Source organism: Cervus elaphus, chromosome 19, assembly GCF_910594005.1.
Source record: "Cervus elaphus chromosome 19, mCerEla1.1, whole genome shotgun sequence".
In the NCBI taxonomy this organism is placed as follows: domain Eukaryota; kingdom Metazoa; phylum Chordata; class Mammalia; order Artiodactyla; family Cervidae; genus Cervus; species Cervus elaphus.
In genome coordinates, this window is record NC_057833.1 from 59,895,085 (window position 1) to 59,918,564 (window position 23,480).

General features: G+C 40.0%; 1 protein-coding gene across 4 annotated transcripts in view; it reads left to right on the forward strand.

Annotated features, from left to right (window-relative positions):
* Window positions 1-19,280, forward strand: part of USF3 (upstream transcription factor family member 3) — a 45,524-nt gene extending 26,244 nt beyond the window's left edge. For 3 of the 4 annotated variants that reach the window (XM_043874202.1, XM_043874201.1, XM_043874200.1), the window contains 4 exons: window positions 105-133; window positions 2,278-2,360; window positions 9,142-9,238; window positions 11,937-19,280. In XM_043874202.1, the coding sequence (XP_043730137.1) occupies window positions 105-133; window positions 2,278-2,360; window positions 9,142-9,238; window positions 11,937-18,373 (6,646 nt within the window). In that variant the 3' untranslated portion in view covers window positions 18,374-19,280. Of the gene's footprint in view, window positions 1-104; window positions 134-2,277; window positions 2,361-9,141; window positions 9,239-9,260; window positions 9,865-11,936 lie in introns of those variants that run through there. The other variant, XM_043874203.1, reaches the window with a different exon arrangement.
* The last annotated feature ends 4,200 nt before the right edge of the window (window positions 19,281-23,480 follow it).

Genomic DNA, 23,480 nt, shown 5'->3' on the forward strand with positions numbered 1-23,480 from the left:
AACAAATACAAATTCATCAAATTAATTTTTATGGTTCTCAAAATATAAAGTAAAATGTTTTCCTATTATTTTCATGTTCCTATTATCTGTATTTTTTGTTTCAGAAAGAAAAATCGGGAGACACACAATGCAGGTAGAAACAATACTTTAAATTTTATTTGTTAGCATTTTTTGTATTCAAAATGAAATTATACTGTAGCTGATTGTGTTTTCATGTTATGAGCACAGAATCATTATTCATTACATTCTAGGAAAGTGTTCTTTTATTGTTTGGGGTTTTATTTTTCATTTTTTAAAATTGAAGTAAAGTTGATGTGCAATATTATATAAATTACAAGTGTATGACATAGTGACTCACAATTTTTAAAAGTTATACTCCATGTATAGTCATTATAAAATATTGGCTGTAGTCCCTATGTTGTACAATACAGCTTATTTATTTTATACGTAAAGATTTGTGCTGTATTGTTTTTAGTTGACAAAGTACTCCCTAAGTCTCATGAAGACTTATAGTCTACTTAGCTAATTTAAGGATTAGTATACCTCTGGAGCTAGTGTTTTAAGTGATTTCACCCTCTGAGGAATTCCAGATATACTCCTTATGAAAGGAGTGAAGGGTATGTGTCTGCAGAAATTTTAAAGGAGGCTAGCTGCCTACAGGAGTTGGGAAGAAGTGGCTATAGATTTTAAAGGTACTTGAAATGTGACCAGTTTTAAATTAAGTTGTGGAATCCTCAGTTATAAGAAGAAATATAGAAAAAAAACTTCGCTTTTATCTTAAATATCAGAATTACAGGCTATAGCCCGGTAAACATTTATAGAAGTAATTGTGCATACTTTGACAATTTGATATATTGTTTAACATTTTATTTTCCATCAGGGACTGTGGTCAGATCTAAAAATATATATTTAATTGTTTCTTTTACTCTATAAATAATATCTTCCTTTCCCTAAGCAAAGGAACCTAGGAAAGACTTTATCTATGGAAAGACGTGTTGAACACTGATGGGACACTGCTGTTCCCCAGGATGGGAGTTCACTGCATGTGAATTCCCTGTTAGCACTGTGGATAGAGTCTTAATATTATTTTTGTTGTTGTTTTGTCTACACACATTAGAAAGTATGCTCTTAGATAACAACAAATATTATTGTTAGAGCATTCAGAAGAATGGTGAGCTCTATTTTATTGCTCTGTGTGGTTTTTTTGCCCTATCAGTACATCTAAATTTTTTTTTTTTGCCTTATGAGCTAAATCTTTTTATTGGAATTAAATGTCACATAGGACAATAAATATGTCCTGATAGTAATTTATTGAGAAAGTAAATCACTGTCATTGAGAGGGTGTTCTCACTGCTAGATTATGAGGAGAAAAATATATATTTGTGAAATAAGACCTACTTATGAAAAAAAAAGAAAAAAAAAAGACCTACTTATGCTGTATCTGAAAGGTCATCTTCTTAGAAGCACTGAAATCCTTTGTTAAAAGGAAGATTTTAGAAAAATAACAAAATGTAAACCAATTTTTCTATTTTAAGTATGTTATAGAAACTATTTAGATAATCTCTTGGATCTTCTTGCCTCTTTCATACAGCTTTTAAAGTTGTAGCATGCATGCCTGGAACATTTCTCACAAGTTGTCAGTTGTCTAGCTCCTTAGATGGGGCAAAGTGAACAGCACAGACACCATAGAGAAAAATAAGTCACTGCCTTTTCTCATCTATTTTAAGTCACAACTAATAGCTATTTTTACTCCAAAAATGCCTTCTAGTCAGCCTAAAAGGTGTTTTAAAGTTCTTTAATCAGCCTGGAAAGGTCTAATTTGCTGTTTGCTATAAAGCAGCAGCTTTCTAGTAACATAACTAGTAGCGGGTTCTTGAAATTTAGTTATCATTAAAATCTCTAATAGTTACTTGAAATATAATAATGACCTAAGAGTGATACAGTATTAGTAATTTGTTTTTATAGTTTGAATTTAATTATTACAGATCCCTTTATTTAAAATCCAAATAAAAGGTGATTAAAGGTGGAGAAAGCTCTTCGGGAGGTGGGGGAGAAGAAAAAAGAAAAAAAAAAGTATGACTTGTATTGATTTCCGTAACACTAAACTTAGAATATGACATTCTTAGAAGTCTTATTGTGGTTATTTGTATTCAGTAGACACTGTTTGATAAGACTTTCTTTGAGATTTCTTTACCTAAAATTTCTTTACCCTTGGAGAATGAGGCACTTTGGCAGCAGTACTGCAAGGTTTGATAAATGAATTTTTTCTCTATCTAGTGGAGAGGCATAGAAAGAAGAAAATCAATGCTGGGATAAACAGAATAGGAGAGCTGATTCCATGCTCTCCTGCACTGAAACAGGTAAGAAATCCTCCTATACTTTAACCAGTTGCTTGTGATCAGGTAATTCCCTAAGTTGTTTCTGTGCTCAGAATGATTATTTTTGTTCCCTGTCAAAAAATGTTTTTTTAGAGTTAATAATCACCTCATTATTTTTCATTTGCTTGATTTTTTTATGTACATCTCTCTAATTCTTTCCACACCTCCCAACAGTCTCTTACTATAATTTCTGCATGGTCAAATTGCCATGAGATTTCATTTTCCCTATTTATCCTTTAAGACTTTACTTCTGGACCCCTCTACCCTTCTTTTTCAGTCTCAATTAGTTGGTCTCTTTCAAATCTTCTGTTTTTTGTCTTTGGCCAGGCAGCACATGGGATCTTAGTTCCTTGACCAGGGACAGAACCCACACCCTCTATAGTGGAAGCACAGTCTTAGCTACTGGCTCACAGGGGAAGTCCTCAATGCTTCTGTTTTTAATTTCAGCTCTCATATTTTAAATTTCCACATCTTTTTTTCTTATTGTCTTTGTTCTGTTTATATTGTTTATGATGATGCAGTATTATCTCATCTTTGAGAATAATATATAGGGTTTTGGTTTTTAAAAATGTTTCTCCTCTGTTTTGATGTTTTGTCTTTCTTTTTGGAGACATTCCTTAAATGTTTAATGACACCTCAACTGTTTTTCATATTTGAGAAGGAGGCGTTAAAAAGCTGATTGAACAGGCTTATCTTTTGGTTGTCCTAATGGTTTAGTGATTGTCTGATGATCCAGTGTTGTTATTGTTGTTATTGAATGAAAAAATGCCAACATTTGTAGATTTTCTTCTTTTGGAATTAGCTATTAATTTTTATTTTATGGAGAAGGATCCTTCACCACCCTACCTAGTAGCGGGGATGGTGGGAAGAGGACTACCTCATTGCCATCATTCTGGGAGCTGGAGCAGGGAACGGGTGCTGGAGAGCCTCATGCTTTAGGAAGCATTGTTTTACTTCCCCACCCACCATGTTTTCACTTAGGAGCCTCATTTTGTCCACTTCTGTGCCACGAAAGTGTCTCTGAGGCCGAAATCCTTGGGTTCAAATTTCACAGAAAATAAACTTGTCTCCTGTGGTTGGGGAGGAGTGGAAGTCATCCAGTTGCATAGGGTGTGTGTGGGGACTGGTTCTTATTACAAAAGAAGAATCTTTCTACCAGTCCCCTCAATTTTTAACCCCTTGCCTCACCCCACCTGCAATGGTCACTGGAGCTTCCCAGTCCCAAACCATCCCAGATGTTTGTTGGGAACGGCCAGATCAATTTGTTCACTTCTCAACACTCTTTCCCTCAGCAAGTTCTTATAATTCAGTTTCTTTTCATTCTTCCCTGCAAGGTGGTACCCAGTCTTGCATAAATGTGTTTTTCAGTCTTCTTAAAAGTATAGCTTTCTGTTTCCTTAACACAAAAGCAAACGTAAGGGCTGGCACTGTGTCTCCTGGTTGTTTTTCTTTCCCCATATCTCAGTGTATAGTAACTGCTCAGTAAGCTTTGGTATTTGCCTAGTGAAATATTCCTCCTCTTGGGTTTTATTCCTACAAGTTTCTCTGAGAGGAAACCATAATTATTTCTTTCTTGGTGCCCTAGAGTGTGCAGTGCAAGTCAGTATTGGTTTCTAGAAGTTGAATAGATTTAGACTTTCTTCACTTTTGCCTCATGTCCCCACCCCTGTCTGCAGTAGAGAACAGAAGGTGGGCATTATCAATTGCTTTTGTCTCAACTTTTGCTTTAAGAAAGGACATTATCTTAGTTTTAGTTTGATGTTGTCCCTTTTGTTTATTTTTGCTATTGTTTCCCTTGCTTTAGGAGACAGATAGAAAGAAATATTGTGGCAGTTTATGTCAAAGAACGTTCTGCCTGTGTTTTATTCTAGGAGTGTTACGGTTTCCAGTCTTACATTTAACTCTTTAATCCATTTTCGGTTTATTTTGTGTATGGTGTGAGAAAATTTCCAATTTTATTCTTTTATGTGTAGCTGTCCAGTTTTCCCATGTACTGAAGAGACTGTCTTTTTTCCTCAAAGTATTCTTGGTTCCTTTGTCATAGATTGAAGTGAAGTGAAGTGAAGTCGCTCAGTCGTGTCCGACTCTTTGTGACCCCGTGGACTGTAGCCTACCAGGCTCCTCCGTCCATGGGATTCTCCAGGCAAGAATACTGGAGTGGGTTGCCATTTCCTTCTCCAGGGGATCTTCCCAACCCAGGGATCGAACATGGGTCTCCCGCATTGCAGGCAGACACTTTAACCTCTGAGCCACCAGGGAAGCCCTTGTCATAGATTAATTGACCATAAATGGATAGGTTTATTTCTGGGCTCTCTATTCTGTTCATTGCTCTGTGTGTGTGTTAGGACAGTACCATATTGTTTTGATTACTGCAGCTTTGTAGTATAATTTGAAATAAAGGAGCATGATACCTCCAACTTTTTTCTTCTTCAAGATTGTTTCCATACAAATATTGAAATTGTTCATTCTAGTTCTGTGAAAAATGCCATTGGTATTTTGATTTTGCATTGAATTTGTAGATTGCCTTGAGTAGTATGCTCAGCTTAACAATATTAATCCTTTCAAACCATGAGTGCAAAAATTACTGGCCAATATCACTGATGAATGTAGATGCAAAAATTCTCAACAAAACGTAAGCAAGTCGAATTCAAAATTACGTTAAAAAATCATAAACAATGATCAAGAAGGGTTTATCCCTGGGATGCAAGGATGGGTCACTCTCTGCAGAGCAATCAATGTTTTATACCATATCAATACAATGAAAAATAAAAATCATATGATCATCTCAATAGATGCAGAAAAAGCTTTTGACAAAATTCAATATTCATTTATGATAAAAGCTCCCAACAAAGTGGTTATAGAGAAAACATACCTCAGCATAAGAAAGGCATATTTGACAAGCCCACAGCTAACACCCAGTGGTAAAAAGTTGCAAGCATTTCTTCAGGACAAGAATGCGCACTCTTGCCACATTTACTCATCATAGGGTTAGAAGTGCTAGTCACACCCCAGTATTCATTGCAACACTATTTACAATAGCCAGGACATGGAAGCAACCTAGATGCCCATCAACAGATGAATGGGTATGTATATATAGGTGGAATATTACTCAGCCATAAAAGGGAACAAATTTGAGTCAGTTCTAGTGAGGTAGATGAACCTAGAGCCTGTTATACAGAGTGAAGTAAGTCAGAAGGAGAAAAGCAAATATCATATATTAATGCATATAAATGGAATCTAGGAAAATGATACTGATGAACATATTTGCAGGGCAAGAATAGAGATGCAGACATAGAGAACTTGGGGACACAGTGGGGGAAGGAGAGGGTGGGATGAATTCAGAGAGTAGCATTGAAGCATTTACATTACCATATGTAAAATAGTGGGAAGTTGCTTTATAACACGGGAAGCTCAACCTGGTGCTCTGTGACAACCTAGAGGGGTAGGGTGGGATAGAGGGGTGGGAGGGAGGTTCAAGAAGGAGAGGACATATGTATACTTACGACTGATTCATGTTGTGTGGCAGAAACCAACACAACATTGTAAAGTAATTATCTTCCAATAGAAAAAAAGTGCTAGCCACAGAAATCAGATAAGAAAAACAAATAAAATGAATTTAAGTTGGAAAGAAAGAAGTAAACTATTACTCTTTGCAGATGACATGATATTCTTCATAGAAAATCCTAATGATGCCACCAGGAAACTACTAGAACTCATGAATGAATTTAGTAAAGTTGTATGATACATTTGCAGCATACAAAATTAACATACAGAAATCTGTTATGTTTCTATACACTAAGAGCAAACTATCTGAAAAAGAAACTAAGAAAACAATCCCATTTATAGTTGCATCAAAAGCCATAAAATACCTAGGAATAAATCTAACTAAGGAGGTAAAAACCTATACTTGGAAAACTATAAGACACAGGTGAAAAAAATTAAAGACGACACAATCAAATGGAAAGATATACCATGCTCAAGGATTCGAAGAATTAATATAGTTAAAATGACCATAATATCCAAAGTATGTTTTTAAAAATTAAAACATGCTTAAAAATCTTTTTATTGAAGTATGAAGTGAAAGTCACTCAGTCGTGTCTGACCCTTTGCGACACCATGGACTATATAGTCCATGGAATTCTCCAGGCCAGAATACTAGGGTAGGTAGCCTTTCCCTTCTCCAAGGGATCTTCCCAACCAGGGATTGAACCCAGGTCTCCCGCATTGCAGGCGGATTCTTTACCAGCTGAGCCACAAGGGAAGACCAAGTATACTGGAGTGGGTAAGCTACCTCTTCTCCAGTGGATCTTCCCAACCCAGGAATCAAACTGGGGTCTCCTGCATTGCAGGCGGATTCTTTACCGACTGAGCTATCAGGGAAGTATTATTGAAGTATAGTTGGTTTATAATATTGTGCCAATCTCTACTGTACAGCAAAATGATTTAGTTATATGCATATATATATTTCTTTTTTAAAACTTCATTTCCATTATGGTTTATCCCAGGGCTATCCCTGTGCTATACAGTGGGACCTTGTTGTTTATGCATTCTAAATATGATAATTTGCATCTACCAACCCCAGACTCCCAGTCCATCCATCTCCCTCCCCACCTCCGCCTTGGCAACCACAAGTCTCATCTCAATGTCTGTGAGTCTGTTTCTGTTTCGTGGACAGGTTCATTTGTGCCGTGTTTTAGATTCCACATGTAAGTGATATCATATGGTGTTTGTCTCTTTCTGACTTACTTCACTTAGTATGATAATCTCTAGTTGTATCCATGTAACATACTGTTTATAGTATCCTTATATTTGGATTTTTTAAAAAAAGATATGTGTGTATGTGTTGGTGTATACATATATATATATATATACACACACACATACATATACATATATATAACATATACATGTATTGGCATGTGATATTTCTGGAAAGATACATAAGTATCTTGGTTGACTCTGGAAAGGGGTTTAGAGGGCTAAAGTCAAAAGGGATGTGCTTTTCATTATATATCTCTTCATTATTTACATTTTTTATAGTATGTATATATTATGTTTTCCATTTAAAAAATTGATTAAAGAGTACAGGGACTTTGACGTAAAATACAACCTTTCTGTAAAAGCTTAGGAATGGAATATACTAGGAGCATGGCACCAAAACTCAACCAAGTGACATTATCTCAACCTACTATTTAAAATAATTTGTAGTTGTGGTTGACAGAGTAAAGTATAACATTAAAATCTGAAATTTTTGCATGGTCTTAAAGGCCCTCACTGGCTTGTCTCCTCCCACTGTTTCCCTATATACTGCCTTTTGTCTTATTCATCTCATTTGTCTCATTCTGTTCCTCCAACATGCCAAACTCAACCCTGCCTGGGGGCCTTAGTCCTTGCCAGTTCTGCTGCTTGAGCCTTCTTTCTCCAGAGGTCCACAGGGCATGCTTTCTTATACTCCCTTCAGATTTTTGCTTAGACATCACCTCACAGAGAGCCTTCCTCAGCCTCCCTTTATGAAATATATTGTAGCAGAATGTCTAAGTCAGTTTGGGTTGTTCTAAGAACATTACCATAGACTGAGTGACTTAAACAACAGAAATGTATTTTTCACAATTCTGGAGGCTGGGAGTCCCAGATCAAGGTGCCAGCTGGTTTGGTTCCTGATGTGGGCTTTATTCCTGGTTGTGTCCTCACATGGCAGAGACAGTGATCACCTCTCTCATGTTTTTTCTTCTAAGGGCAGTGATCTCATCCATGAGAATAGACCCTTATGACCTAATTATCTTCCAAAGGCCCCATCACTTCAGGGATTAGGGCCTCAACATGAATTATGGGGGGACACAAACATTCAGTCCACAGCACAGAGTAACCTCTGCCATCTCTATGACTCCTTCCTTACCCTTCTTTACTATTATTTTTTTTTAATATCTTAGTTAACTGTACATCAATAAAGTTTAAAAAAATAAGGAATAACAACATAGTTCTTCTAATGAGTCCAAGAAATAATGCGTTTGAAGTACTTAACATAGGACCAGACATATAGTAGCTACAAGTACCTAACACTTATGAAGCACTTTTCTTTATACCCCATCGAGTTCTAAGAGTCTGTATTAAAGCCTTTAACCTTACCACACCTTCAAGGTAGACACCTTTATTATCCCCATTTTACAAATGAACTGAGGTTTAGAAAGAATAAGTTACTTTCCCAAGTTACAAAAATGCTAAGTGGAGGAGCCTGCACGCCCATCCATTATGCTATGTTGTGATTCTAGCACACAGTAAATATTCTAGTAAGAGAGGAACAATTCCTGCAGTTTACCCAAGGAAATACAGAATTCTAGAACAGAGAGGCCTATGAAGGAGTTCCTAGAGAAAGATGCATCTAAACTCGAACTGGAGCCTGGAGGGGAGATGACTTGATTAAAAGAGTAAAAGACCCTACTTTATTTTTCTTGATAACACTTATCACCACCTGATTTTATTTGTAAATATAAATATTTTTATATAATAATTCCTCGTAAACAAGTAATATTCCTCAAGGTTCAAGAACTTTGTCCTTTTTGTTTATTACATCCCCAGTGCCTAGAACAGAGCCTCAGTAAATACTTAATAAATAAAAGGTGAATAGTAGTTTTTGAATACAGTGCCAGTTTTAAATTGTGAAAAGATATGTATCATACATATTGGAAAAACCAAAGTTGTAACTTTCTTCTGGTGAGTTCTTAACCTCCAGTGAAACATTTAAATGGTTGACTTTCTTTGACAGAGCAAGAATATGATCCTGGACCAAGCCTTTAAGTACATAACAGAATTGAAAAGGCAGAATGATGAACTCCTGCTTAACGGAGGAAACAATGAACAAGGTAAAGATTTTGAGATTCTTACTTTCCATTGTTTTTTCAGTGTTCAGGTCTTTGTGTCACAGTGCAACTTACGATACTGTATTAGTATCGTAATACAGATACTGTTTTAGATATTAGTATCGTAATACAGAAGGCTTTTTTGCCCCGAAACATTATTAAGACCGTGTATTCAGTGGGTCTGTGAGAATAGTGTTGCAAATGAATTCAGCCTTTATTCAAGTTTACCTCTTCCCCTCTTCTTTGAGCAATTCTTACCTTGTAAGCATACACAATTTTTATTTTATACTCTTTTTGTACTTCCTGTTTGCTTAACTCATGAATAGTTCTGTTTCTCCTTTATTCTAGATGGGTCTCCCAGCTAGGGGAAATCCCATAAGAGGATGTAGGGGGAGTCCTGCTCAGTGTAACTTAAAAACAGGTATATGCCTGTGTCAACCCTCAACTGTGAATTAACTCAAAAGGCCAAAGCATTCAGTTCATAATTGTGTGTATTGCATGTACTTCCTGATCATTTAATAATATTGATTTTTAGAGGTGACTTTTTTATGCTGTCAGATGAGTTCTGTTTTCCCACTTGCACTGAAGAGAAGATTTCCTTATGACAGCTGAAAAAAAATATACCCCAGGCAAGTATAAAGCTCTGAGGGGTAGGGCAGTTTGAGCCATCTTTCATTTATGTCTCTGAGAAGAGCAGGGAGAGAATATCCTATGACAACTCAGTAGGTCACCTTAAAAGGAGAGAAACAAAGGTGGAATTATTGAGGTGGAGATGATGCAAAGCAGTGATTATTGTAAGAAATGAGGAGTATACTGGAAAGCACATCTAGAAGGTCAGCACTCCGAATTCTTGTTTACTTTTAAGGTAGATGACAACTTACCCCACCCGCCTCAGCCAGCTGTCTTTTATGGTCCAGGTCCTGTTTTATGCTGCTGTCGGGCAATTAGATACATAATCAATGTTTGGTAACCAATCAATGTTTGGCACTCACAAAAGGGATGATAAGGCTAGAGTGATGTATATGTTTATAATGAGGGCTCCTCTGGTTTCATAGTCCAGTGTCTGAGGCCATCAAGTTACCTTAAGGAAAAGGGAAACTCAAGTCTCATGGGATCCAAGAGGAGCTGAATAGCCAGACCAGGAGTTGGGGGGGCACCTGAGGCCCCTTAAGTCCGATCGTGTTGTCATTTCTGTCATCATCCTTTGTGTGTGTGTGTGTGTGCATCTGCTGTCTCTTCTTTTCTTCTCCCAACAGCTTCCTTCACATACTCACTGTCCATATGACAGTCTCACACAGTGACCACAGCAGTGGCCTTGGGAGTCAGGACCACCAGGGTTTGAGTCTTGGCTTCCTTTACTCAGCTCCAAGTCTCAGTCTTCCTATCTTAAAATGAGGATAATTGTAACATCTATCTGGTCAACTTGAAACAAATTATATGGTTATGCTGAACCTGTTTCTTTACATCTAAAAGTAGTGATGACAAAGGTAGTTCCCATATCATGGTCGTTATGAGGATTAAAAGAGATACACAGGTAAAGCACTTAGAGTAAAGCCCAGAACATAGTAAATGTTTGATAAATGTTATTTGTTGTTGTTACTATTTTTATTATTATTAAATGAGATAGTGAATGAAAAGTACCAGGCATATAGTAAGTGTGCAGTAAGTGAAAACAATCGTCTTTATTATTTGGTCCATGATAATTGTGCTTTAATTTCTGATGTCTGTAGCACATTGGCATCTTTATTCTGTGTCTCCTGTTTAAATACCTGAGAAAAGCAATTTGATAGTCTCAGCTCCTCCTTGTTGGAACAGAACTTTTTATTTCAGGCTACCAGGTAGGGTATTGGCCTTGAGGATCAGCTGCCTTTGGTGGAGGGAATGGTGAATACCTACCACTATGACAAGGCAGGTGGAGCTATATAGGGTCACAGAGCATAAATACCAGCAGCCAAGCCTAACCCTTAGCAGGATCCATGAGTGAGGCTGTCTCTTTTAAAATGGTTTAGGGCATCACACATATCTTCATTCCTCAGTAGAGTACATGGCCTTACCAAGGAAAATGCAACCATTGATGCTTTCTTCTCGCCCTCCCACCTTACTTCTTACATGTTCTACTTCGTCTCTATTGTTTCAAAGCCGTTTATAATAGAGACTGTCTGGAGTTCCCTGGTTGCCTAGTGGTTAGGATTCTGAACTTTCCCTGCCATGACATGGCTTCAGGGTGCTGAGATTCCACAAGCTGTGTGGCAGGTGTGGTCGGTTGGGGGAGGGGGAGAAAGACTGTTACCACCATAAGTAATGTTCGTTATTTTAACATTGAGATGCTAGTATATTGATATTCAGTGTTATTTTCCTAGCATGTTACCATGATAGCAGTATGTCTTTCCTTGCTTCACCTTTTTAGCTGCCCTATTTTGAATTCGGTAATTTTGAGATTTCTACCTTATGAGTAATTTTTGACCTTTGAGTTGTTGATCTTTAAAGATATGTACTTTTAAAAGGATTGAGATAGAGGTTTGAGACACCATTCTAAAAAGAAGAAAGAACTTATATTGTAAAAGAGCTGAAGATCCTCAATTGAGGTATTTAGACTGCTAAAATTAGAATTCAGTAGCTCAGTATATAGCTCTTTCTTAAATTAATGTAAATACTGACATTTAGAGGTAATTTAAAAATTTTTTTCTTTTTGATATCATAGCTGAAGAAATTAAAAAGCTACGTAAACAACTGGAAGAGATTCAAAAAGAAAATGGCCGATATATTGAATTACTAAAAGCAAATGACATATGTTTATATGACGACCCCACAATCCACTGGAAAGGAAATCTTAAAAATTCAAAGGTCTCTGTTGTTATTCCCAGTGACCAGGTTCAAAAAAATATCATTGTTTATTCCAATGGGAGTCAGCCTGGTGGAAACAGCCAGGGAACAGCTGTTCAAGGGATAACCTTTAATGTTGGTCATAATTTACAAAAGCAAACTGCCAATGTGGTGCCAGTACAGAGGACTTGCAATCTTGTGACTCCTGTGTCTATTTCTGGAGTTTACCCTTCTGAAAACAAGCCATGGCATCAGACCACGGTTTCTGCATTGGTTGCCAACCAGCCTGTTCCTCTTTGTCTTCCTGCTGCTCTTTCTGCTCAAAGCATTCTCGAGCTCGCCACCTCCGAAAGTGAGGCGGGTGCGCCTGGTCCCACCAGCAGCTCACTGATCGCGGTTCCTGTTGGGCCTGAACCACCCCAGCATCCTTCATTGCACGCATGTCTAAATGATCAAAATTCTTCTGAAAATAAGAAGGGGCAAGAAAGCCCCCAAGTATTGAAGAAAACGGTCCCTTGTGCCACAAGCATTTCCTCCAGCTGCTCAGCAACTGCCACTCAAGGACAGCCTGGAAGCGAGTCCTGCCTGAGCACACAGGATCGCAGAAGTGATCTTCAAACCACCCTGGTTGTGTCCGTCACCACTGCAGTCTGCTCCCAGCCTCCCAGATCTGCCGGTGATTCTCGTGTAGCAAGCAGTAGCAAGGGTGCAGACTCCGCAAGTGTTACCATGGTGGTGACCCCGTCTGTCCCTGGAGGAGGGATGACCACCATGCCTGTAAGCACCCTTTCTTCAAACCCTATGGACAGTGGTTGGACCCTTTCTTGTTCTTTGCCTTCTTCAGCTGTCAGTGCTTCAGATTTGAAAAACATGAATAGCCTTACCCGAATTTCCTCAGCTGGAAACACACAGACGACGTGGACTACTTTGCAACTGGCGGGAAACACTATTCAGCCCTTAAGCCAGACACCATCTTCTGCTGTGACCCCGGTATTAAATGAGTCTAGCACTAGCCCCACGACAGCCAACCACAGTAGATGTGTGGCTCCAGGCATCAGCTTGAATAATTCCTTTCCAGCAGAGGGGCAGCCAGTTGAGCAAGTAGTTGTAACCTTGCCTTCCTGTCCACCTTTACCTATGCAGCCACTGATCACCCAGCCACAAGTTAAATCTCAGCCTCCAAAAAGTATCCTCCCATTGAATTCCGCCATGCAGGTGATTCAGATGGCTCAGCCAGTGGGGTCGGCTGTTAATGCAGCTCCTGCTAATCAGAATGTTATCATCCTTCAACCACCCAGCACCACCCCGTGCCCAACAGTGATGAGGGCAGAGGTTCCCAACCAAACAGGAGGTCAGCAGATAGTCATCATCCAGGCAGCTAACCAGAATACTTTGCCACTTCTCTCTGCTCCACCTCCTGGTTCTGTTCGACTCCCTGTCAATGGAGTCAGTGCTATTATAGGGTCTAACAATTCAGTGCAAAATGTTTCCACCCCGCAGACTTTTGGAGGAAAGCACCTTGTCCATATATTACCACGACCTACATCTTTATCAGCATCAAATTCCACACAAACTCTTTCTGTTACTGTATCCAGCCAACAGCAGCCTCAAACCATTTCTTTAAACGGACAGCTCTTTGCTTTGCAGCCTGTGATGTCTTCATCAGGAACTACAAATCAAACCCCTATGCAAATTATTCAGCCCACCACCAGCGAAGATCCAAATACCAATGTTGCCCTGAATACGTTTGGCGCTTTGGCCAGCCTCAATCAAAGCATATCGCAGATGGCTGGGCAAAGCTGTGTACAGTTGTCTGTTAGCCAGCCAGTCCATCCTCAAACTGCTGCAAATAGTCAAATTACCCCAGCTAACTGTATTTCATTAACAACTGTAGCACCTCCCGTGACAACAGATAATTCAGCCACACTACCCAGTACTTATAACCTAGTGACTACTCCCTCAGTGAACACTGTGGCTTGTTTGCCTATCACAAAGGCAAAAAGGTTGAATAAGAAGCTGGGTGTCAAGAAACACTTAGCCGCTAACAAGTCAGCCTGCTCCCTGAATCCAGTCAGAGATGTGGGCAAGTCAGATGGCCCCAGCACTGAAGGTTCCGCAGAGCCATCATGTAATGATGAACTTCTGGAAAGCCTCCCTGGTGTGTTACCATCTGCCACTGTGTCCCAGACAAATAGTGTAAGTGTTTCTGGTTCACATTCTTTGAATGTTCTGAATTCTGAATCAGTGATGCCTGAGTCTGTACCCAAATCTAAGTCAGCGGAAGAGTCTAGCTCACCCTCCCAAGAATCTGTAACAAGTGAACAATTTACAATGGCCCCAGCAAAATCCAAAGATTCTCTCCCCATTTCGCAACAAGAGACATCTCAGGATAAGCCACCAAGTAGTTTGGCGTTGCCAGAAGCTGCCAGATCCCGCATGTCAGCCAACGTGTTGATTTCCTCTGCGAATGATGCCCCCGTTTTGGTCTCTCAGGTTTCTCATTTGTCATCTACCACAAGCACTACAAGTACTGACTGTGTTTCTGAGGTAGAAGTCATTGCTGACCCTTGCAGGGTTGAGCAAGAGTCATCAGATACAGTACAAACCACAGGTCTCTTAAAGGGGCAAGGTTTAACTGTACTGCTGTCTGGTCTTGCTAAAGAAACAGACCCTCAGAAATCATCTCTTTCAGTCCAGGTGGACCATCCTGACTTTTCTTCAGAAAATTCTAAAATAGTTGATTCAAATGTTGAATTGCATCCCAAACAGGAGCTATTACTGATGAGCAGTGATGATAGAGATCCAGGACAGCCTCATTCCTGCATCCCTGACCAGGAGGTTATTAATGGTTCTTTGCTCACCAGTAGGCAGGCTGACTCTCCTATGTCAACCAGCTCTGGCAGCAGTCATAGTTTCTCAGTTGCATCTATGCTTCCTGAAACAGCCAGAGAGGATGTCACCAGCAATGCAACGACTAATACATGTGACAGCTGTACCTTTGTGGAGCAAACTGATATAGTTGCTCTTGCAGCACGAGCTATTTTTGACCAGGAGAACCTTGAGAAGAGAAGAGCTGGTACCCAGGTACCAGCTGATATACGGGAAGTTCCTTCAAAGCCTTCTGAAGCATCCTCTTTAGAGGGAGACCAGCCTTTCAAAACACAGATATCTAAAGAGAATGGTCCAGGACAGGCAGAAGCAACACCAAATGAATTTAATTCTCAGGATTCAGTTGAAGCCACTGTGGATAGGCCCCTTGAAAAACCAAGTTGTTCTATAGGAATGAAAACATCAAATGCCTCTTTACAGGTTTCGACTTCTCAGCCAACAAGCATCACCAGTTTAAGTGTGAATAACCTTATCCACCAGAGTACCCTCAGCCATCCTCTGGTCAGTTGCACTGGTTTATCCCAAACTTCAGAACAAACAACTGTTCCTACAACAGTGAATCTGACAGTTTCATCTGGCTCCTACGGCAGTCAGCCTCCTGGACCATCCCTGATGACCGAATACTCCCAAGAACAGCTAAGTACTATGGCTGGTACCGTACCAAACACACCAATTCAAGAGCCACTCTTAAAGCCAAGTCATGAAAGCCGTAAAGACTCTGCTAAGCGTGCTGTCCAGGATGACCTTTTACTGTCTTCAGCTAAACGTCAGAAGCATTGTCAGCCAGCCGCCCTCCGGCTTGAAGGTCTGTCCCTGATGAGCCGAACTCCAGACAGCATTTCCGATCAAACTCAAATGATGGTTGGTCAGATCCCTCCCAACTCTTCAAACTCAGTTGTGCCTATTAGCAACCCAGCACACGGGGACGGCCTCACCCGATTATTTCCGCCTAGTAACAACTTTGTGACCCCCGTGTTGAGGCAGACCGAGGTTCAGTGCGGTTCGCAGGCTTCCATTGCTGAGCAGCAGCCAGCCCAGGCTAGCCAACATCTGCAGGCCCTGCAGCAACATGTTCCAGCTCAAGGGGTACCTCACCTGCATAGTAACCACCTCTACTTAAAGCAGCAGCAGCAGCAGCAAGCAGGGCAGTTGAGAGAGAGGCATCACTTGTATCAGCTGCAGCGTCATGTACCTCACGCAGAGAGCTCTGTCCACTCTCAGCCCCACAGCGTCCACCAACAGAGAACTCTGCAACAGGAAGTTCAGATGCAAAAAAAGAGGAATCTTGTTCAGGGCACTCAGGCCTCTCAGCTGTCTTTACAACCCAAGCATCATGGAACTGACCAATCCCGACCCAAGAGTGGTCAGCCGCACCCACACCATCAGCAGATGCAGCAACAGATGCAGCAACACTTTGGAAGCTCCCAGGCAGAGAAGAGTTGTGAAAACCCTTCCACCAGCCGGAACCATCAGAGCCATCTCAGTCAAGATATTCTGCACCAGCAGGAGGTGGGAAGCCGGCAGCAAGCTCCAGGGGTTTCTTCTGAACACGTATCTGGGCATAATCCAATGCAGAGGCTGTTGACATCAAGAGGCATAGAGCAGCAAATGGCATCCCAGCCGAGTATTGTGACGAGACCTTCAGACATGACCTGCGCTCCACACAGACCGGAGAGAAACAGAGTTTCTAGTTACTCTGCTGAGGCACTCATTGGAAAAACATCTTCTAATTCAGAGCAGAGAATGGGTATATCAATTCAGGGTTCCAGAGTTTCAGATCAACTTGAAATGAGAAGCTACCTTGATGTGCCCAGAAACAAGAGTTTAGCCGTTCATAATATGCAGGGTCGTGTGGACCATACTGCCTCAGATATCCGCCTTTCTGACTGTCAGACGTTTAAACCAAGTGGAGCCAGTCAGCAGACCCAGAATAATTTTGAAGTACAGTCTTCAAGAAATAATGAAATAGGTAACCCTGTATCATCCTTGAGGAGTATGCAGCCCCAAGCTTTTCGTATTAGTCAAAACCCTGGTCCACCACCAGTCGACCGCCAAAAGCGATTACCTTATCCACCAGTTCAGAGCATCCCAACAGGAAATGCTGTCCCAACAAGGGACAATGAAAATACATGTCACCAGAGTTTCATGCAGAGTTTACTTGCCCCTCACCTGGGCGATCAGGTCATTGGGAGTCAGAGATCCCTTTCAGAACATCAGAGGAATACACAGTGTGGTCCCTCCTCTGCAATTGAATATAACTGTCCCCCGAGCCATGAAAGTGTCCATATTAGAAGGGAGAGTGAGAGTCAGAGTAGGGAGAGCTGTGACATGTCCCTGGGTGCAATTAACACCCGGAACAGCACCTTGAATATTCCGTTTTCAAGTTCTTCGTCTTCAGGAGATATTCAAGGTCGAAACACGAGTCCCAGTGTTTCTGTACAGAAATCCAATCCCATGAGGATTACTGACAGTCATGGGACCAAGGGCCACATGAACCCTCCAGTCACAACCAACATGCACGGGGTTGTAAGGCCAGCTTTGCCGCATCCGTCTGCGTCTCACGGAAATGCTGACCAAGGGCCTCCTGTACGTCAAACCAGTTCTTCAGTTCCCCAGCGATCAAGGCATCCATTGCAAGACAGCAGTGGTTCCAAAATTCGTCCACCTGAAAGGACTCGCTCTGGAAACCCAAGACATAGCAATGTCTTTGATCCAAGTCTTCCTCACCTTCCTCTGTCTACTGGTGGCAGTATGATTCTTGGACGCCAACAACCTGCTGCAGAAAAGAGAGGAAGTATTGTTCGTTTCATGCCGGATAGCCCACAAGTACCTAATGATAATTCAGTGCCTGACCAGCACACGCTATCACAAAATTTTGGTTTTCCTTTTATCCCTGAGGGTGGCATGAACCCACCAATAAATGCTAATGCTTCTTTCATTCCACAGGTTACTCAGCCTAGTGCCACTCGAACCCCAGCCCTCATCCCTGTGGATCCCCAAAATACTCTCCCCTCCTTCTATCCTCCATACTCTCCTGCTCATCCCACACTGTCCAATGATATTTCAATCCCCTATTTTTCTAATCAAATGTTCTCAAATCCCAGCACAGAGAAGGTAAACAGTGGAAGTTTGAATAACCGATTCGGATCAATTCTGTCTCCTCCCCGACCTGTTGGCTTTGCTCAACCAAGTTTTCCTCTTCTCCCTGACATGCCCCCAATGCACATGACCAACTCTCACTTATCCAATTTTAATATGACATCTTTGTTTCCAGAAATAGCTACAGCTCTTCCTGACGGCTCAGCGATGTCCCCTTTGCTTACAATAGCAAATGCCTCTGCCTCAGACTCTTCCAAGCAGTCCTCCAACAGACCTGCCCACAACATAAGCCATATCTTAGGTCATGATTGCAGTTCAGCTGTTTAAATACAGATTGACTTAACATAAGTGTAACGAGTGAGATTACAAATGTATCTCTGTGTGTGTTCACACGTACATGCACAGGAAGAGAGAGGTTGTGTGAGTGTATCTCCTTGTGTTTGTCTAATCAGTTGCCAGTTATCTTCTGAATGTAGGGAAGCCATGTCAGAGATTAGTTGCATACTAGGTTGTAAAAAAAAAATTATCTTTCATTTTTAACTGCACAGTGTGTGCTTTAAATTTCCCAAGCAGACTGACATTTTCAGGTTTGATTTTTAATCTGACATTCTCTAGATACTAATCGACTGGAAGTTGGGGGACGTCATCTTGGCATGTCCTGGGTAGTAGGAAGGAGCCTAGATTTTAAATTTGATTGTTGGTAATTTGTAAAATAGATAGTTGAGATAGTTGAGTTGCTCTCCAACAATACAGAAATTTCAATAGAACACAGTGGCTCGTAACCAAATGCCGGCCAAGTGTATTCTGGAATAGTCTCTTACCCATGGCAGGTGTTGAATTAATGTAGAATGAATGTCCATGATTCAAGTCAAGCAGTTAGCAAATAGGTGAGTTATTGAATCAACCTTTATTCCTAAGGTTTGGTTTAGGTAGAAGCTTCTTCCTTAATTATAACAATTCATAAATTATCTGAATTCCATGTCTTGTTTTCCAAATTAGGGAACCATCAGTTCAGTTCAGTCGCTCAGTCATGTCCGACTCTTTGCGACCCCATGAATCACAGCATGCCAGGCGTCCCTCTCCATCACCAACTCCCGGAGTTTACCCAAACTCATGTCCATTGAGTTGGTGATGCCATCCAACCATCTCATCCTCTGTCGTCCCTTGTCCTCCTGCCCTCAATCTTTCCCAGCATCAGGGTCTTTTCAAACGAGTCATCTCTTCGCATCAGGTAGCCAAAGTATTGGAATTTCAGCTTCAACATCAGTCCTTCCAGTGAACACCCAGGACTGATTTCCTTCAGGATGGACTAGTTGGATCTCCTTGCAGTCCAAGGGACTCTCAAGAGTCTTCTCCAACACCATAGTTCAAAAGCATCAATTCTTTGGCGCTCAGCTTTCTTTATAGTCCAACTCTCACATCCATACATGACTACTGGAAAAACCATAGCCTTGACTAGATGGACTTTTGTTGACAAAGTAATATCTCTGCTTTTCAATATGCTGTCTAGGTTGGTCATAACTTCCCTTCCAAGGAGTAAGCGTCTTTTAATTTCATGGCTGCAATCACCATCTGCAGTGATTTTATCCTTTAATGTTCTAAGATCCTGTAAAGCGAAGGTCTTCCTTAAACGAGTAGCCTTAAAAGTGGAAAGCTAAACAGCAGAGTACATAGATGTTTTCCATTTTGTCCTTGCATTTTGCATCAGGCCATAAGGATGATAGCCAGTTGTACTGTGAGGTTTTGCATGTGTTCAGTTAAGGATTGTTTCATTCATTGAGTTTTGTTGTAGAATTCTCTCTTTGTTCTGTTTATTTGATCTTGAAGTAGGTTCTTTGACATTTGTTTAATCATTAGGGACTGATCACTAAATAGTGTGTTTGGAATCTACAGTGATTTCAGCCTTTTCGAATATTTCTGAACAGAGTCTTAATCTCTGTCAGTATTTTCACTTACTGATATTTATATTTAAGATATGGCATTGTATATTGCATTATTACCCTTCATTGTAGACTTACAATGAGAAGATGAGTTTGTTCATTGCTTTTCCTCATGGTAGATGTGAAATGGTGCTTCAAAAAATTGTCTTTATATAAGTTCATGTGTGTGAGTGTGTGTGTACTTGGACATAGAGTTTAAGGTATAAACTAGCTCTTTCAAAATAGGCCTGCCATCTGAAAATAGGAAATTGGCACCTGAGACCTGCTGAAGAGTTGGACTTGATATAGAGTTTTTTTTTAAGCCCCACTGAAATTAATAATGAATTTTGAATTTTAAAGATATATATTCAAAATTCATTTATTGCATTTTGAAAATTTTATTAAAAGTTAAGAAAACAATTGATGTGTACTCATATTTCAAGCCTGTTGCTTGTTTTTGTATTCTGCCAAAAATGGAATGGAGTGGGAGATATAAACTGTTCTGTCTGCTCTGTTAAAAAAGTTAACCCACAGACCAGCATTTTGGTTTTATTCTCATTTAAAAAAAAAAAAAAGCCTCTTAAGGCTTGGTTGGAGAAGGAAATGGCAACCCACTCCAGTATTCTTGCCTGGGAAATCCCATGGACAGAGGAGCCTAGCGTGCTACAGTCCATGGGATCACAAAGAGTCAGACAGGCCTGAGCAACTGAACACACGCAGAAGGCTTGGTTAGAGCAGATAACTCTAGGGAATACCTCTACTGCAGCAAAAGGGTCTGTAGTCTCAGCAAAAGGGTCATCTGTACCTCTCTCGCTGTTCTCACCAAACTCCCCTGCTGCTGGCGGAGGCAGCCTCCTCGGTGCAAAAAATATATTGAAAACAAGGAAAATGTCTGTATTTTCTTCCTTCAGAATGGTCATGAGGAGAAATAGGAGAACTTCATGAATAAGTTACTTAAACAAGAAAACAGGTAAACAGTTAAAGCGTTTAACTGAGAAAAAATATGACATTTATAACTTAAATTAACTGAGTTTTAAGCTTTAACATTCAGGTTTTTTCTTGTACTTGAAAGGCCTAACCTGCCAATTTCAAGAACTGTTCTTAGTGTGTTCGGCTATTTATCCTCCCTCTCTCTTTCCTACCTTCTCTTTCTCTTCCTCCTGCACACGCACACACATGTGCACGCGCACACACACACACACACACACACACACAGTGGCTCTTGAGTTCTGAAAAACTGGGGACTGTTAGGTAAAATCAGAACTAAGGTAACAGGCTAAGGAGAAGCTGAATTTGAACATTCAGTGGAAAGGCCTCAAGCCTGGTACTTGCAGATATTTCTCTGTTGTCTCGATTGTCTTTTTCTGCTAAGCTCTCTTTAGAGATAATATTTACATTCCTCAGAACTTTCATTCCAAGCATACAACACTTTTGATTCCAAATGAGTCTCTACCCCTAAGTAAGGCTTATTTGACCATCTGAGGAAAGATGTGACCATCTGCAAATAATTTGGCCCCTGCTTCCGTATAGCTCTAATTGTCTTAGAGACATATGCGTATGTATGTGTTTATATACAAACTCAACTCTGAAAATGTTCAGAGCACAGTAATCTTACTTGATTTATAAGCACGATTATATGAGATTTACCAGCAGTATTAAGTATTTGATAATTAGAGCTACATGATTTGGGCAAGAAAATTTATTATTTAATATATAACAATCTCTGGATTTTTTTTTTTGGCAAACAAATGGCAGAGAACATAGTCAGTTTTGGTTATAGTAAATTTAATGTTATTCATGGTTTGCTAATATATGTCTACAGAATGTAAAATCATTTCTACAGATAAATTTGTCATTTCTAGAAACACAAACATGTATGAAGCATAAGTGAAACACTGATTAAATAATTTCTCTCCTAGTGTTACTGATCACCTGGAATCAATTTCAGAAAGATGTTGATTCCTCTAAACATTTAACACAGCAACTTCTGATAGGGTAAAAAATTTCATATTTCTTACCATGCAAAAACTTCTAATGTGTCAATCATGGATAAAAGAAATCAACTTTGATGTCATTTCTCTTTTTGGTACATACAAGTTGTTTGGGGATATTTTATACTATTCCAGGAAGTTTGTTTTTGTTTTTATGTTAAGACCTTTGGGGTGTTCCAGCAATGGTACCCTTTTTCTAAGTAAAGATTGTGCATTCTAGAGTGATCATGCAGTAAAGGGTGCGCATTCCAGAGTGATCATGCTTTATAAAATTTAATGTGTCAGAACTGTGGAAAGAGAAGAATGAGGAGGGAATCTTCTTTTTCAGTGATTTTCAGTCATATTTCAGGGTGAACTGCGATGAGGATTGACTTTTTAAAATTAGCCTTCTTAATACACAAATTATTTAAATATTTTAAAGATAATTCATTTGCCCTGCTCTTGCCTTCTAACATTAGCCATTTCACAGAGAGGCTGATATTTATACTCCAAAAAAGTGTGGAAATACATGTTAATGGGAGTGATGAACTTGAGAAAAGGGTTAAGACTCTTCTTAGCTGTATCCTTCCTTTGATGCAAAGTACCCTAGGCTCTTATTTTCTTCTGTCTGCTCCATGTCAAACAAGTGGCAGGGAACCCAGTCATTCCTTAGCTAAATGATTACTCCTCTGCCTTGAAACATTTATTGGGCCCAGAGTCACTGTATCATACTCATACTCCCAAATCAATGATTCCCAAAAACCTAGCTTTGGAAATCACTGTATTCTATTAAGGGGCAAAGAGAATTCCCCAAAACAAAAGTAATTCAAGATTGACTGAAAATATTTAATGTGCCATAAAATTTTGTTCCTTGTTTTGGAGAGCTTGTTTTTTTTCCCCCATGGAGGAGAAAAGAAAGGGCAAAATCAGATGGCTTTGGGTTGATAGCCTTAGGAACCTGGCAGTCTTTGTTCTAATTCTGCTCTCTCTAAATCTGCCTTTGTTGATCACCTATGGCTGTGTACTTCTAGAGGGCAATAATAGTAAGTGATGATTTCTGATATACTTATGCAAATTAAAGGCCAGAAATTAGTTTCTTCTCTGTTAACTTTTTGGCTGAATGAAACCATTTCTCCTTCCCATGTGAGTTCAACAGGAAAGGGTCCTTTATTACTTAGTCATATTCTCCCTGTATTCTACACTTCTGTGTGAGCCCTAAGAGTGTTTCTACTGGAGTCTGTGGGGGTCATCAAGTTCAGATTGTGGTGTTCTGGGAAGAAGTGTTGAGGACCTTCTTAGACACAGAACTTCTAGTTGTGCCCACATGCCTCTACCCGGAAACTGCACTTTATCTGCAACTGTGCCTCTGGTCTTAGGACCAGCCATTGGAACATACCACTCACCCACTCCTCTGTTACGGCAAAGGACCAGCCTGGTACATGCTGTGTAATCAAACACCTAGATGACAAATACAACTGACGTCTCTCACTGTTGCCTTATCATTCTCTGAGCCATCTTTAATGCTGATCTTATTTAAAAAAAAAA